At 43.5% G+C, this 17,962-nt stretch overlaps 1 protein-coding gene across 2 annotated transcripts; it reads right to left on the bottom strand.

Annotated features, from left to right (window-relative positions):
* Positions 1–2,600: 2,600 nt before the first annotated feature.
* Positions 2,601–17,428, bottom strand: pigq (phosphatidylinositol glycan anchor biosynthesis, class Q). Of its 2 annotated transcripts, none has more exons than XM_038987228.1 (14): positions 17,363–17,428; positions 15,260–15,509; positions 14,581–14,767; positions 13,103–13,398; positions 12,588–12,784; positions 11,256–11,387; positions 10,894–11,014; positions 9,003–9,129; positions 8,489–8,642; positions 5,414–5,525; positions 5,137–5,217; positions 4,764–4,878; positions 4,362–4,423; positions 2,601–3,957 (listed from the first exon to the last, which is right to left on the bottom strand). In XM_038987228.1, exons 2-14 carry the CDS (start codon positions 15,410–15,412, stop codon positions 3,805–3,807), a joined length of 1,890 nt encoding a protein of 629 aa, XP_038843156.1. In that variant the 5' UTR covers positions 15,413–15,509; positions 17,363–17,428; the 3' UTR covers positions 2,601–3,804. The 2 variants fall into 2 exon arrangements, with proteins under 2 accessions (XP_038843156.1, XP_038843151.1); XM_038987223.1 differs by lacking the exon at positions 17,363–17,428 and adding an exon at positions 16,806–16,952.
* Positions 17,429–17,962: the final 534 nt, after the last annotated feature.

The following is a 17,962-nucleotide window of genomic DNA, read 5'->3' as shown; positions in this document are numbered from 1 at the left end:
ACAAAACAAATGAATAAAAAACAATGGGAAAATTGTGTAATACTAGTAACGTCATAAATGTTGAAACAAATGACACGGAAGTAACCTTAACACGTTTGTGTGGGATACTTGTCAGTTGAAAGAGGGTGTGAATGTGTGTCAAACCTGTTTGAAAATCATGACTCATTACCTCTCCCACGGATAAATACTCGAATTAATGAATGAATGACTGAATTAATTAATCACACAGACACATAGCCGAGGTAAGTAGTGGTGCAGAGGGTGCTGCAGCACCACTGAAAAATGGAAAATAATATATATATATATACTGGTCATGTATTAGCGGACCGATATAGGCTTCCGTATCGCCGGCAAATATGTTTTAGATATATATTTCAGGATATTGTGTATCCTTGGAAATAAACAGAATTCATGTAAACATTACAATTTTAAAAACATAGCTTGTCCAAGAAAAGTAGTCTCTTGACAGGGCAAATTAAGCTGCCTACAAAGTTCTGTACTGAATTCAACTTTTTAAAACCATGTATATATTTATAATTCAACACAATCATTATTATTTATTTTTATATATTTAATTTTAAGCTTATTTTAACACAGGCCAGGCCCTGTTGTTACTTCATATCCCAGCGATAATGCTTTGCATTACCCTGGGAAGAAAACATTTCAATTTGCTCAACTTGCCATTGGCTCAAACCCATGGCGAACATTTTGACTATGTTAGCTCACATCTACAAGGATGCACTTTCATGCTAGTGTAACAGTATAACTTTAGTACATCCCCTCGCCCCGACCCGGGCGCGAACCAGGGAACCTCTGCACACATCAACAACTGACACCCACGAAGCGTCGTTACCCATCGCTCCACAAAAGCCGCGGCCCTTGCAGAGCAAGGTGCAACACTACTTCTAGGTTTCAGAGCAAGTGACGTAACTGATTGAAACGCTAGTAGCGCGTACCCGCTTACTAGCTAGCCATTTCACATCCGTTACACTCACCCCCCTTCTTTTCCGCAGCAACCAGTGATCCGGGTCAACAGCATCAATGTAACAGTATAACTTTAAACCGTGCCCTCGCCCCGACACGGGCGCGAACCAGGGACCCTCTGCACAAATCAACAACGGTCGCCACGAAGCGTCGTTACCCATCGCTCCACAAAGGCCACGGCCCTTGCAGAGCAAGGGGCAACACTACATCTAGGTTTCAGAGCAAGTGACTTAACTGATTGAAACGCTACTAGCGCGTACCCGCTAACTAGCTAGCCATTTCACATCCGTTACACTAGGTTTAGGACCTCATATTGAAGCTTGTAGGCTGTTTACACAGGCAGCTCAATTCTGATTTCCCCTCCACTAGTTGGTCTTTTGACCTATCACATCAGATCTTTTCACATCAGATCTTTTTCAGAGCTGATCTGATTGGTCAAAATACCAATTAGAGAAAAAAATATCAGAATTGTGCTGCCTGTGTAAATGCAGCCATAGAGACCCCCCAACTGATGAATAGAGCAGTCTCAAAATGATCCACTTTGGTTTAGATACAAGCATCTTGAAACCTCTAACACAAATTTGTTTGAATTGGTAAAAAAAAAATTTTGGGACCTAACTTGCTCACCATTTTTTCATATAGTTTCTTCCTTCACAGACACCATGAAATGATGACCTCTTACTAAATATTTGGTCAAATTATTAATTTAGTTTATGGTTTCCTAGAAACAAGGGTGGCGCCACAGGAAAGGAAGACCCAAGGTTACATCTGCTGCAGAGAATAAATTCATTGGAGTTACACACACCTATAAAACACACACCATGACAGGACTCCAGACACACACCTATAAAACACACACTATGACACCATGATGTGCATGTATTCACACAACCATGAGGCAAACGCACACACAGCTATTTCACACAAACACTACTGACAGATACACAGTCTATGGGAACAATATTGTATTAACCAAGCACTTGGTCGATAACTCCCATTGGAATAATCTGCTTTAGCCTGATAAAAACTCAAGATACTTTACTAATGGATTATACCAATCATCATCACAATGATGCAGATAATACATGTAAACCCTGGATTATCCATCATCAATCTGAATCTCAGATAATGTATGTAAACTCTGGATTATCCATCAATCTGAATCTGTGTCTGTTGTGTTGTGTTTGTGTGGCCAACAGGGCTCTGGTATGATGCTTCGGGACAGGCCTCCCAATCCTCTAGGTTCCTGCCTTGCCATTGGAGCCAGGTTCTGTCCCTGACTAGCCCCTGTGCAGAAGCTGGTGTGTAACAGACACTCCACATAAATATCCTCACACACTGACTGGAACCCTCCAGGAACTGTGGAGGGGAATCATACTTGACTATGAGGGATCCCAAAGGAATAGAAGGTGGTGTGTGGTGTGGTTGTAGTGTTGTGTGTGTGTAGTGTTGTTTGTGTCCAATCCACAGCGGTTCCTGCTGCTGCCTTCAGAGCAGACAGTTATACCAACGCTGTAGCAGTGCTGGTGGAGGACAGAATTCATCCCACGCCCTTCTCTCTCTCTCTCTATAAACTGGAAAACAATGAGGCTACTCCTTTTCAAACCACATTCAAATCAACTGGGACTTTATTATTATGAAAGGGACATTGGGGATACGTCGCATATAGCCCTAGTCAAAAAGTAGTGCACTATTTAGTCTATAGCGTGCCATTTGAGACGCATCCCCGGACATTTAGGTACGTTGTACATTCAACGACTTGATTAGTAGTCAACACAATCAAGTGCAATCAAACATGACAATATGACAAACTATGGTCCTGATTTAGAATCAATTGTTTTCTTATTTCTTTCCATTATGGCACAAAAAAAAATCAGTCTATGAAATTAAAGGGAAAAATGTACATTCTAAGAAGATAAACCAGGATAATACCAGGTTGTTATTGTAAAAAATAAAGGCTCTCAATAAAGTTGCAAAATTCCTTGCTATTTCAGAAATCCCAGTTGGAGGATTCCCTGATTCCCTCCAGATTCCGGGAATATTCCAACCAGGATTTCTGGGGGAAACCTGGGAATTTGGGGAAAGTTAGAGGAATCTTTCAAACGTAATGCTAAATAAAAGGTTAAATAAATACAGTACTATACTCTAGTACTTCTCTGGCAGTTAGATACTGTACTGTAGGTTTGGGGTTAGCAGGTTCTTAGGGGGAAATGGCACATTACCAGAGTAAAAAAAATGATCTAGAATACTAAACTAAGAATAAATACTGAATGTTTTCAATAAAAATAAATTCATTGACAAATGTTCTAATAATCACAATCTCGCTACACATTAGTCGGAATGTATAAACAATCAATTCATCCTAACATTTGTGACTGTTTTATTTTAATCTTATAATATAAAATACATCTGGAGTTAAATAAGACTAGGAGTAATTAGTGCAGTAGATGGTTTAGACAGCATCACAAATGGCACCCTATTCCCTACATAGTGCACTACTTTTGACCAGGGCCCCATAGAACTCTGGTCAAAAGTAGTGCACTATGTAGGGAATAGGGTGCCAGCAGCCCTAAATACCTGATTTAAAAAGGAGACACACACCTCCTTTACAAGCTCTCATCAGCAGCACCAACATTCTCACACTAACATCCTCTCCCACCACCCCCCTCCTCAACCTATCTCCCCCTATCCATCCCCCCTATCTATCTCTCCTCTCTCCCCTGGTCTCAGTTGATCTTGGTGGTGTTTCCAGGGGTAGATGAGTTCTCCCAGAAACAGCTTCTCCCCTCCATCTCTCCCCTTTGTCTCTCCCCCCTGGTCCTAGTCTATCTTGGTAGTCTTGTGTCTCCAGGGGTAGATGAGTTCTCCCAGGAACAGCTTCTTGCAGAGGGCCAGCCAGGAGTCTTTAGGGTAGCAGCTGTAGGTGGGGGTCCTGTAGGTCTGAACCACACTGCTCACCTTCAGAGGGTTAATCTGAGAGAGAGACAGAGGAGGGGACTGTGAATGACACATGTGTGTATGGTATGTCTAATGATGCTGTGGTTTTACAGGACTAAATAACCTAAACTGACTGACACTTTTAGCTTCTGTTTTGTTATTCTGCCACATATGCCAAACGCTATCATGAAAGAGGATCACAATTGAAATAAGTCGTATACTTTTGTGTGTGCTCAATGATTCTTAATCAAGTGCATCATTTTGTGTGGATCTAGTTTTAAATTATTAAATAAACTAAAAGACAGAACAAAAAAGAAAGACAGAATTTATGTTGTGAAAAATTAAATGAAAGAGAAAGAGACGAGAGAGAAAGAAGAGAAATAACAAAGAGATAGAGAAAGATACAGAGAAGAGAGAGAAGAGAGTGAGAGATGTCTTACATCCATCATGAGGTGTAGAGGTGTTCCTGGTTCCTCACAGAGCACTCTGAACTTCACCCCCTCTGTAGAGAACACACATCTCAGTCAAACACAGAACATCACAGCCCAGCACCCTCTCCTCCCTCCATCCCCCTCCCTCATTCAACCAGGTCTCTCTTAAAAATAGAGACTAACCTGGTTAAATAAAGGAATATAGAAACCACAGTACAGAACATTTTCTAAAACATTTTCTAAAGTCGGTTTTGTAGAATAAACTGGGAATTTGATATTTTTGACTGACATTCTGATTGTCTGTTTCATATCGGCGAAGTAGTTAAAACGCTGTCACTTCCACTAAGTTTGAAAGTACATTTCCTGCCATTCTACACATTTAGACATGTTGGCGGAGATGGTCCCTCCCACCTGCCAGTCTGTAGGATCTGAAGAGTCGGAGGCCCATGGCGAACAGAGGGAAGGAGTTGATGAAGTCAACACTGAGGTGGACAACTCCCTGGAACATTACTACCACAAGGCGGAGCTAGAGACAGACAGACAGACAGACAGACAGACAGACAGACAGACAGACAGACAGACAGACAGACAGACAGAGACAGTAGGGGTCAAAGAATAGATACTTTATTGTCCATTGGTTAGAATGAGAATGTGTCTTGTTCCTTTCCCAACACCCCCAGACACACGTTGAGAGGCCCAGGGTCAGCCGCAGGACAGCGCCCATGGATGGAGAGCAATTGTAGGGGATTAAAGTGCCTGTGTGTGTGTGTCTGTGTGTTCTCACCAGGGTAAACACTAGGTAGTATAGAGCTGTGGTTGGCAGGAGGAACAGCAGGATGGTGAAGAGTAACGTCCCGATGAACAACTAGAAAACAACACACATTAGTTCACTGTAACAAACACACACACGTTAGTTCACTGTAACAAACACACACATGTTAGTTCACTGTAACAAATACACACACATTAGTTCACTGTAACAAATGTGTGTGTGAGTAATAGGTGTGTGTGTGTGTGTGTGTGTGTGTGTGTGAGAGAGAGAGATAGGTGTGTGTGACTACCTGGTCCAGGTCATAAGAGCAGGAGTCTACTCTCTGTCTGAGGACGTTCCATTTCTTCCCTCTGAACAGCCTCCACAGAGAGGACAGACCATATACCGTCATACAGTACAGCCTGGAGAGAGAGAGGAGGGGGAGAGAGAGGGGAAGGGAGAGAGAAGTAGGAGAGAGAGAGGAAAGGGAGGAGGGGAATGAGGGATGGGGAGAGGAAAGGGAGGAAGAGGGGAGGGGAGAGAGAGAGAGAGGAGGAGGGGGAGAGAGGGGAAGGGGAGAGAAAGAGGGGGGGGTAGGAGAGGGATGGGGAGATGAAAGGGAAAGGAGGAGGAAGAGCAGGGTGGAGAGGGGGAGAGGATAGAGAAAGGATGGAGAGATGAGGGGGATGGAGAGATGAGGGTAAAGGGGAAGAGGTATAGAGAGGAGAGATGGACAGGGAGAGAGAGAGAGAGGATGGAGGGTGAGAGAGGGAAGGAAGATATTTTTAGCCTCCATACACATTTAATAAGTCCATCTGTAAATGCCATGCTGAGAGCTCCTCACACATCAATTACTAAAGGGGAAAGGGGGAACACGTCACCATAATGTTCACAGGGCTGAGAGCTCCTCACACATCAATTAGTAAAGGGGAAAGGGGTAACACGTCACCATAATGTTCACAGGGCTGAGAGCTCCTCACACATCAATTAGTAAAGGGGAAAGGGGTAACACGTCACCATATTGTTCACAGGGCTGAGAGCTCCTCACACATCAATTAGTAAAGGGGAAAGGGGTAACACGTCACCATAATGTTCACAGGGCTGAGAGCTCCTCACACATCAATTAGTAAAGGGGAAAGGGGTAACACGTCACCATATTGTTCACAGGGCTGAGAGCTCCTCACACATCAATTAGTAAAGGGGAAAGGGGTAACACGTCACCATAATGTTCACAGGGCTGAGAGCTCCTCACACATCAATTAGTAAAGGGGAAAAGGGTAACACGTCACCATATTGTTCACAGGGCTGAGAGCTCCTCACACATCAATTAGTAAAGGGGAAAGGGGTAACACGTCACCATAATGTTCACAGGGCTGAGAGCTCCTCACACATCAATTAGTAAAGGGGAAAGGGGTAACACGTCACCATAATGTTCACAGGGCTGAGAGCTCCTCACACATCAATTAGTAAAGGGGAAAGGGGCAACACGTCACCATATTGTTCACAGGGCTGAGAGCTCCTCACACATCAATTAGTAAAGGGGAAAGGGGTAACACGTCACCATAATGTTCACAGGGCTGAGAGCTCCTCACACATCAATTAGTAAAGGGGAAAGGGGTAACACGTCACCATATTGTTCACAGGGCTGAGAGCTCCTCACACATCAATTAGTAAAGGGGAAAGGGGTAACACGTCACCATAATGTTCACAGGGCTGAGAGCTCCTCACACATCAATTAGTAAAGGGGAAAGGGGTAACACGTCACCATATTGTTCACAGGGCTGAGAGAGGTGCAGTGCCTTCAGAATGTATTCAGACCTCTTGACTTTTCCCACATTTTGTTACATTACAGCCTTAAAAACATTTCCCCCTCAATCTACACACAATATCCCATAATTGTTTTAAAAATGTCAACATTTTCAGGGGGCGGACCCCCCTGCTAGATGGGGCACTCCCACTTTATACAAAGTCAGGAGCCCATGAATAGACCTACATTTATTAAATCAGTAGACCAATATCCTTAATATTACCATATAAGTATCATGACATTAGCTTTTATAACCTTCAATCTGTTTGTTTTTTTAATCATATTTTGGACCAGAATAAGGCTCTACTACCTATTGTTCCTGCAGTGAGGACTCAACATCTTCACCAAATGTTTTCATAATTTATCTGAAGAGAATCACTAAAAAATCAGTAGTAGCCTACCAGTATACACATTAGGGAGTACATGAACAGCTCCCTCACGATGTAATTCGGTTTCGTTCAACTAAAATATCAGCTTGTTCGCAAACCACTACGCCGTACGTGATCTTCACGGCGTCTTGCCCCGCTACTGAACGGACAAGTCAAGTGTAGTGTTTGTAACGCAAGCTTGAGGAGAGCCTATCTCGTCAGGGATCGTATTTATTTTGGAAGAATATGACATTTTAATTCAAAAACAGGATAAATATCAGTTTCAGGCTGATAATAAACATGTTCTTCGACGAACTGGCTGGACTGAAGAGGACGCAAAAGTTTGAAAAATGTTCAAAGTATGTGGTCCGTCTTTCAACGGAACCGTCAACCGCAAGGGGGCGTTGCGTTTCCACTTCGATGAGCACTTCCCGATTGAAATTCCTGACATCCGGCGCAACGTAAGGCTTTAGGAAGAAGAAGATGAAAATATATGGTTCTTCTTACTCTCATGGCGTGTTAACCTGCCAAAATACACTGAAGACTCAATGTCTGTATCCCAAATGGGACCCTATTCTCTCCGTAGTGCACATCTTCTGACTAGAGCTCATAGGGTATTCCCTTTATAGTGCACTATGGTCAAACGTTGTGCTCTTTTGGGAGGCATCGTGACTGTGCTGGTCTCTTCTCAGCTGGCTCCATATGTAACAGTGTTGCTTCCGTCCCTCTCCTCACCCCAACCTGGGCTCGAACCAGGGACCCTCTGAACACATCAACAACTGCCTCCCACGAAGCATCGTTACCCATCGCTTTCCAATCGCTTACGCAAGGGAAACATCTACTTTAAGGTCTCAGAGCGAGTGACGTCACCGATTGAAACGCTATTGGTGCGCACTGCTAACTAGCTAGCCATTTCACACCGGTTACACAGACGTAGAAATAGTAGATATAGCAGGGTTAGTGACTGGTCTCTTCTCACCTGGCTCCATAGACGTAGAAACAGTAGATATAGCAGGGTTGGGGTTAGTGACAGTAAATGTGCAAGGTGAGCAGGGCAGTGATGTCAGAGAGCAAAGGTCAAGCCCAGGCAGGCAGACAGACCCACGTACCACAGAATCATCTCAAAGAGCGGGATGATTCTCACCTGGCTCCGTAGACGTAGAAACAGTAGGTATAGCAGAGTTAGGGTTAGTGACGGATCTCTTCTCACCTGGCTCCATAGACGTAGAAACAGTAGATGTGGAAGGTGAGCAGGGCGGTGATGTCAGAGAGCAGGGAGAGGGCAAAGGTCAAGCCCAGGCAGGCAGACAGACCCACGTACCACAGAATCATCTCAACGAACGGAGACATCAGGTGAATGTAGCCTGCAGAGAGAGGAGGAGGGCCATGGGTGTTTGTGTCTGTGGAGGAGGGCCATGGGTGTGTGTGTCTGTGTCTGTGGAGGAGGGCCATGGGTGTTTGTGTCTGTGTCTGTGGAGGAGGGCCGTGGGTGTGTGTGTCTGTGTCTGTGGAGGAGGGCCATGGGTGTGTGTGTCTGTGTCTGTGGAGGAGGGCCATGGGTGTCTGTGTCTGTGGAGGAGGGCCATGGGTGTTTGTGTCTGTGTCTGTGGAGGAGGGCCATGGGTGTTTGTGTCTGTGTCTGTGGAGGAGGGCCATGGGTGTTTGTGTCTGTGTCTGTGGAGGAGGGCCATGGGTGTGTGTGTGTGTGTGTGTGTGAGACTCACTGATCCACAGGTGTATATGGTAGAGGAAGAATCGTCCTAACACCTGGTCTAGAGCCCGGTTCATCTTCAGACCAGCTGGAGCTCCCATCAGCCACTGCAACAGCTCCTCCAGCTCTTTAGCTACATGCTAACAACAAAACACACAATACATAGCTTAGCTACATGCTAACAACAAAACACACAACAATACATAGCTTAGCTACATGCTAACAAATCATAGAACAACATTTAGTCTCACCTTATAATATATACACTATGGGCTGTATTTATTAAGTGTCTCAGAGAGCTGATCTAGGATCAGTTTAGCCTTTTAGATCACAATGAATCAGATTACATGGAGAGGAGGACCTGATCCTAGATCATAATGAATTAGATTACATGGAGAGGAGGACCTGATCCTAGATCATAATGAATCAGATTACATGGAGAGGAGGGACCTGATCCTAGATCATAATGAATCAGATTACATGGAGAGGAGGGACCTGATCCTAGAACATAATGAATATGATTATAATGGACAGGAGGGACCTGATCCTAGAACACAATGAATATGATTATAATGGAGAGGAGGGACCTGATCCTAGAACACAATGAATATGATTATAATGGACAGGAGGGACGTGGGGTCGTACGTATCAGCTCCCCTCGGTCTATGTTATCTTATTCCTTGTGATCTAAAAGGCAAAACTGATCCTAGATCAGCACACATACTCAGAGATAAAGATATTTAGGAGATATTTAGGGGGATATTGGGGAGATATTTAGGGGGTTATTGAGGGGGATATTGAGGAGATATTTAGGGGGTTATTGAGGGGGATATTTAGGAGATATTTAGGGGGTTATTGAGGGGGATATTTAGGAGATATTTAGGGGGATATTGAGGGGGTTATTTTAGGGGGATATTGAGGGGGTTATTTTAGGGGGATATTGAGGAGATATTTAGGGGGTTATTGAGGGGGTTATTTTAGGGGGATATTGAGGGGGTTATTCTAGGGGGATATTGAGGGGGATATTTAGGGGGATATTTAGGGGGATATTGAGGGGGTTATTTTAGGGGGATATTGAGGGGGTTATTCTAGGGGGATATTGAAGGGGATATTTAGGGGGATATTGAGGAGATATTTAGGGGGATATTGAGAGGGATATTGAGGAGATATTGAGGGGGTTATTCTAGGGGGATACTGAGGGGGTTATTCTAGGGGGATACTGAGGGGGTTATTCTAGGGGGATACTGAGGGGGTTATTCTAGGGGGATACTGAGGGGGTTATTCTAGGGGGATACTGAGGGGGTTATTCTAGGGGGATATTGGGTTGGATATTGAGGGGGATATTTAGGGGGATATTGAGGGGGTTATTTAGGGGGATATTGAGGGGGATATTGGGTTGGATATTGAGGGTGATATTTCGTAGTGCAAAAATGACCCTGAACCTCTTTATAATGTGGCAACGTGATTTCATTTGAAGCTTATCTTCAACAATGTGAGTTTAACAAAAGGTGATTATTGAACTAGAGTTTAGTCAAATGAGCAATACATAAATAGTCACCTCTCGATACTGAACGTTGTTGAAGAAAAGTTTTAAAAATATACATCTCTCTGATTGCTTTTGCACGAGGTAAATGTTTTACATTTACATTTAAGTCATTTAGCAGACGCTCTTATCCAGAGCGACTTACATTTAACCTTTTTTTATTTTTTATTTAACTAGGCAAGTTAGTTAAGAACAAATTCTTGTTTTCAATGACGGCCTAGGAACAGTGGGTTAACTGCCTTGTTCAGGGGCAGAACGACAGATTTGTACCTTGTCAGCTCGGGGATTTGAACTTGCAACCTTTCGGTTACTAGCCCAACGCTCTAACCACTAGGCTACCCTGTTGCCCATAATGTCTCACATCAGCAGCAGGTACCAGTGTGTTGGCCAGTTTGCCAATACGGTTCTCTCTATACATCCACCATACCAACAGCAGGCCCAGACACACATCCACAAAGAACGACACGGAGATATTGGCTTTCCTATGGAGAGAAAGAGGAGAGAGAGTCACTACTTTTGACCGGGGTCAATAGGGCTCTGGTCAAATGCACTGCACTATATAGGGAATAGTGTGCGATTTGAGACGCATTGGGGTGAGTTAGATACCATCTTGTAGCCAGTCTGCCACATGGCTGTGTGTGTGTGTGTGTGTGTGTGTGTGTGTGTGTGTGTGTGTGTGTGTGTGTGTGTGTGTGTGTGTGTGTGTGTGTGTGTGGTCTCTACCTCATGAAGTGGTTGTGTGCGGTGGCTCTGGTAGGAGAGCAGACTGTCTGAAGGTGTTCTGTTCTGTAGCTCAGCTGAACACACGTAGACAACTTACTGGAGATGAACCTCATCGGACGCACATTCAATATCCTGGGAGACAGACAGACACATTCAATATCCTGGGAGACAGACAGGCAGGTGAACACATTCAATATCCTGGGAGACAGACAGACAGGTGAACACATGCAATATCCTGGGAGACAGACAGACAGATGAACTGGGTCAGTGTCTCTTGGCACATAAGGAGTTGCAACTGATGAACGTTCAGGATCCACAGTGTTAGTATCCAGGTGGTTAGCAGACAGACAGGTACTGACACACACACACACACACACACACACACACACACACACACACCCCTTACCTGCTACTACAGAGGCTGGTCCACAGTGTTAGTATCCAGGTGGTTAGCAGACAGACAGGTACTGACACACACACACCCCTTACCTGCTACTACAGAGGCTGGTCCACAGTGTTAGTATCCAGGTGGTTAGCAGACAGACAGGTACTGACACACACACACCCCTTACCTGCTACTACAGAGGCTGGTCCACAGTGTTATTATCCAGGTGGTTAGCAGACAGACAGGTACTGACACACACACACCCCTTACCTGCTACTACAGAGGCTGGTCGACAGTGTTAGTATCCAGGTGGTTAGCAGACAGACAGGTACTGACACACACGCACCCCTTACCTGCTACTACAGAGGCTAGTCCACAGTGTTAGTATCCAGGTGGTTAGCAGACAGACAGATACTGACACACACACACCCCTTACCTGCTACTACAGAGGCTGGTCCACAGTGTTAGTATCCAGGTGGTTAGCAGACAGACAGGTACTGACACACACACCCCTTACCTGCTACTACAGAGGCTGGTCCACAGTGTTAGTATCCAGGTGGTTAGCAGACAGACAGGTACTGACACACACACACACACACACCCCTTACCTGCTACTACAGAGGCTGGTCCACAGTGTTAGTATCCAGGTGGTTAGCAGACAGACAGGTACTGACACACACACACACCCCTTACCTGCTACTACAGAGGCTGGTCCACAGTGTTAGTATCCAGGTGGTTAGCAGACAGACAGGTACTGACACACACACACACACACACACACACACACACACACACACACACACACACACACACACACACACACACACACACACACACACACACACACACACACACACCCCTTACCTGCTACTACAGAGGCTGGTCCACAGTGTTAGTATCCAGGTGGTTAGCAGACAGACAGGTACTGACACACACACACCCCTTACCTGCTACTACAGAGGCTGGTCCACAGTGTTAGTATCCAGGTAGTTAGCAGGCAGACAGGTGTAGAGGCCTGTTTCATCAGTTCTACTATAATGGAGCCCTCCCGTCCCTCTGATTGCCAGTGGGTCAGCTTCACAGGACTGTCATCATACTTATCCAGGAAGAACAGCGGCTCACTCTGACACACTGTCCCAAACACCTGCAGCAACAACAACAACATAACAATTACAGACAACACATATGTATTACAACAACTATATAAGAATGACAGACAACACATATGTATTACAACAACAACAATATAAGAATGACAGACAACACATATGTATTACAACAACAACAATATAAGAATGACAGACAACACATATGTATTACAACAACTATATAAGAATGACAGACAACACATATGTATTACAACAACTATATCAGAACTAAACAACACAGGAGAGGATAGAAAACCCCTGTGTTCAATGAGCAACATATTAATGTAAATCAGGTTGTCAGTCCACATCCTCACCTGTGGTAGTTGTGACTCAGTTTGAGGGTCTGGAACCCCGTTCTCTATGGGGTGCAGCTGAGACAGCATGACCTTCCTCTGTTCATAGTGGATAAATATCACCTTGTCCTTCTCTCCTCCTCCTTTCTCTCCCTCTACTTTCTTCTCTTCTCCTTTCTTCTCTCCTCCTTTCTTTGTTCCTCCTTTCTCTCCTCCTCCTTTCTTGCCCTCTCCTCCCTTTCCTCCTTTCTTTCCCTCTCCTTTCTCTCCACCACCACCCTCTTTCAGCTCCTTTTCCTGTTGTAGCAGCTTCCCATCTACGGCAGGGGCAGAGGGACATTTTATTACAGATGCACTGCATGATGATAACAACAGAAATATCCGCCTTTTGATTAAATATACAGTGAACAGACATATCTGTGTCTCTGAATTAAAAAGAGCAGAGTGAATTAAGCTATCTAATTTGCAAACTCTTAACTTACTTTTGCTATGAGAAAACAGTGATGTAGTGATGTACGTCTATAGACAGAACATTCATTTCAGTGTGAGAAAACAGTGACGTACGTCTATAGACAGAACATTCATTTCAGTGTGAGAAAACAGTGATGTACGTCTATAGACAGAACATTCATTTCAGTGTGAGAAAACAGTGACGTACGTCTATAGACAGAACATTCATTTCAGTATGAGAAAACAGTGATGTACGTCTATAGACAGAACATTCATTTCAGTGTGAGAAAACAGTGATGTACGTCTATAGACAGAACATTCATTTCAGTGTGAGAAAACAGTGATGCACGTCTATAGACAGAACATTCATTTCAGTGTGAGAAAACAGTGATGTACGTCTATAGACAGAACATTCATTTCAGTGTGAGAAAACAGTGATGTACGTCTATAGACAGAACATTAATTTCAGTGTGAGAAAACAGTGATGTACGTCTATAGACAGAACATTCATTTCAGTGTGAGAAAACAGTGATGTACGTCTATAGACAGAACATTAATTTCAGTGTGAGAAAACAGTGATGTACGTCTATAGACAGAACATTCATTTCAGTGTGAGAAAACAGTGATGTACGTCTATAGACAGAACATTAATTTCAGTGTGAGAAAACAGTGATGTACGTCTATAGACAGAACATTCATTTCAGTGTGAGAAAACAGTGATGTACGTCTATAGACAGAACATTCATTTCAGTGTGAGAAAACAGTGATGTACGTCTATAGACAGAACATTCATTTCAGTGTGAGAAAACAGTGATGTACGTCTATAGACAGAACATTCATTTCAGTGTGCGAAAACAGTGATGTACGTCTATAGACAGAACATTCATTTCAGTGTGAGAAAACAGTGATGCAGTGATGTACGTCTATAGACAGAACATTCATTTCAGTGTGAGAAAACAGTGATGCAGGTCTATACATGGGCCCTGGTTAAAAGTAGTGTCTTATATAGGGAATAATAGGGGCCACTTGGGATGCAGACAGAGACTTACTCTGGTCCCTTGTGAGGACGTGACACCCGAAGCCTATCTTGCCCATCTCTCTACTGAGCTGGAGCCACTGTCCCTGGGGGAAGATGGTGCTGAGGTCCCTAAGGAAACTCTCCATGCCCTCCTGGCCCTCCTTGGGCATGCTCCACGAGCCCAGCACCGTCAGATCCACCCCACTCTGGCCACGCATCTGGACCAGGGAGAGTAGACAGGAAGGTTAAAACACACACACACACTCTCTCTACCTGCTGTATGTCCTGTTTGACCTGACAAGGGATGAAGGGGTATTGGGTGACTGACAGATTTAAAAATATATATATTTATTTAAACTTTATTTAACTAGGCAAGTCAGTTAAGAACAAATTCTTATTTACAATGACGGCCTACCGGGGAACAGTGGGTTATGCCTTATTCAAGGGCAGAATGACAGATTTTTACCTTGTCAGCTCGGGGATTAGATCTAGCAACCTTTCGGTTCCTGGCCCAACACTCTAACCAGTAGGCTACCTGACGCCCCAGATACACACACACTGACTGTCACTCACACTTACTGACACACACACACACACACACACACACACACACACACACACACACACACACACACACACACACACACACACACACACACACACACACACACACACACACACACAGACACACACACACACACACACTCTACCTGGTGGATGTACTGTTTGACCTGTCCAGGGATGAAGGGGTAGTGGATAACAGCTAGCACCACGGCCGAGTTCTGTCCTGGGATCCATCGCCCCACAAGCAGCCCACTGTCTGCCTTGTTACAGCACTGAGGGAAGAATATCTTCAGCACCATGATGGGACTGGAGGTCAGGGGTCAGAGGTCAGGCACGCTCCTTCAGTCTAACCTCCTGGGGTAGGTGATCACAGGTTAGCCTAGTGTCTTCAGATTCCTGCAGGAAGGAGAAACATTTTGTGAAGGATGAAATAATTAGTATACCCATTACCCAGCTATACTAGTTACCAATAATTAGTATACCCATTACCCAGCTATACTAGTTACCAATAATTGGTATACCCATTACCCAGCTATACTAGTTACCAATAATCAGTATACCCATTACCCAGCTATACTAGTTACCAATAATTAGTATACCCATTACCCAGCTATACTAGTTACCAATAATTAGTATACCCATTACCCAGCTATACTAGTTACCAATAATCAGTATACCCATTACCCAGCTACACTAGTTACCAATAATTAGTATACCCATTACCCAGCTATACTAGTTACCAATAATCAGTATACCCATTACCCAGCTACACTAGTTACCAATAATTAGTATACCCATTACCCAGCTATACTAGTTACCAATAATTAGTATACCCATTACCCACCTACATTAGTTACCAATCATTAGTATACCCATTACCCACCTACACTAGTTCCCCCCAAAAGTAGTAACATAGTTAAGGTCTATATATAGTTTAGTTATACTGTGTATACCAGTGGTTCATCTTGTCAAATTGTGAATGTCCTCGTGTGGTGTGAGCCGATCTTGTTTAATAAACATGACCAAGAATCAGGAGGGTTGTCAGCCGACATTTCAATTCAGCAATCTGTTGTTAGTCAACTAAAACGAATCATTGTCAGACAGCTTCAGTTGAGTTCCGTTGCCTTTGTCCACTGCTGCCCTCTTTGTGTCCTTCAGAATATTGAGCCTTGCATTCGTTTCCATGCCAACCATGCCTGTGGGCTTAACTATTGATTTGGCTGTCGTGCTTTAGTTTCCCGTCACATCTATAACAGCACTATTGCTGCCTAAACTACGTTACATGTTAATATAACATGCGAAACAATTTTGGGCATTAATCGACTATTTGCAGTATACGTTTGAGACAAAGTGAGAAGCTTAGTTTAATTAAATGAGCAAAAATAGGCCCAAATCGAAGTTAGTGCACACTCCAGCCAGCTTCGGATGCTAGGCTGTGCGACACCCGTAACGTTATCCCTTGTCAAAATAAAATCAACAGCAATCAACAATAGTTTCTGTATTCCTCTCTGATGTGATGCATATCTTCAATGTCATTGATAATATATTCTGCAGGCAACTATCCACACTGGGCGCACAGTGCAAAGAGACAGACATTAGCTTACGTAGTTAGCTAACGTTAGCTAGTAACGGCTAAATCAGTCTTCAGCTAGCTAACAACATTTCGGCAAATAATACAAAAATATTTCATACCTGCAGGGTCGTTTATTTCTATTTGAAGAAAATCTGCTTTTGTCAATATGACGTCAATCCAGTTTCAAACAGATTGGGATGGTACCGTTACATGATTTACCCTTCAATTGTCAAATTGAAGTTAGCGTCTGTGGGTAGCCATCTTTGTTGTTGATAGACCGTCAACAATTACGCTCCGGTTAGAATATCATTGCAGTAACAAAAGTTCCGGTGGATTGCTGGATGAGATGAGGTAGCAGTTCTGTGAATAATCTGAACTAAAGCCTCTGTTTAATACTAATTTCCAGCCACAACAAAAAGTTTGATATTTAGCCTAATAATATCAAATATAATCATAAAATACTACACTTTATTATGGCCACTGATTTCCACTACCACTGAATATTCTTAAATCCCATCCATTTCTGCCAGTTGAAAAGGACACATTTTTCATTATAACCAAAACGATTGTAATCAAACATTGAATCTCATTTCGACTCAATAAGGCAGCCATAATATCCATTTTAATATAGTATTACAAAATGTGAAAACATAACCCTCGAAATGACATTTCTTACCTTCAATGTTCAGACGTGTTGTTTGCTGTTGGAGGTCATTCTGTTGAATGAAGAACAACTGTAGAGGTGTTATCTCCTCTGAATGACACTGCAAGAAAAGAGCGGGCTGAAAAAGCTTTAGACAAGTAGATATTATAAGTAACCCACATCCACTGTCCATAATGTCTTACACCCATGTGCATAGCTTGTTCATTTAGGCGAGATCTTAATTCCACATGAAATGTCAAAGAAAGTCACATTTCAGAAGAATAGCTATGTCCTTATGCAGCTTTAGTAGGCTACATATCGTAATCTGGCACATTTTGGGTGCTTCATTTATTTGGGATGACAGTTGTGGAGGTAGAGATAACACAGACAGGGGGAGTGGTCTAAAACAGTAGACTTGTATCAGTTTTAAGGGTGGCACTGAGAACAGTAGGCCCACAGATACAGGTTTTATTGGGAAATAAAATACAGCTCTCATCTCATTGTAAAGGTTTTATAATTTGTACTTTCTTTAAAAAAAAAAGAAGATGTATCCCTTATCACGTTACTGTCTGTCATGATTATACTACATTGACCATCAGGCATTGCGACAGGAGGAGTGCTTCTTGGGTAAAG

The sequence above is a fragment of the Salvelinus namaycush genome, chromosome 3 (assembly GCF_016432855.1).
Source record: "Salvelinus namaycush isolate Seneca chromosome 3, SaNama_1.0, whole genome shotgun sequence".
NCBI classification, from domain to species: Eukaryota; Metazoa; Chordata; class Actinopteri; order Salmoniformes; family Salmonidae; genus Salvelinus; species Salvelinus namaycush.
The sequence above is the reverse complement of the archived record's forward strand: the minus strand, read 5'-3'. Positions and strand labels throughout refer to the sequence as shown.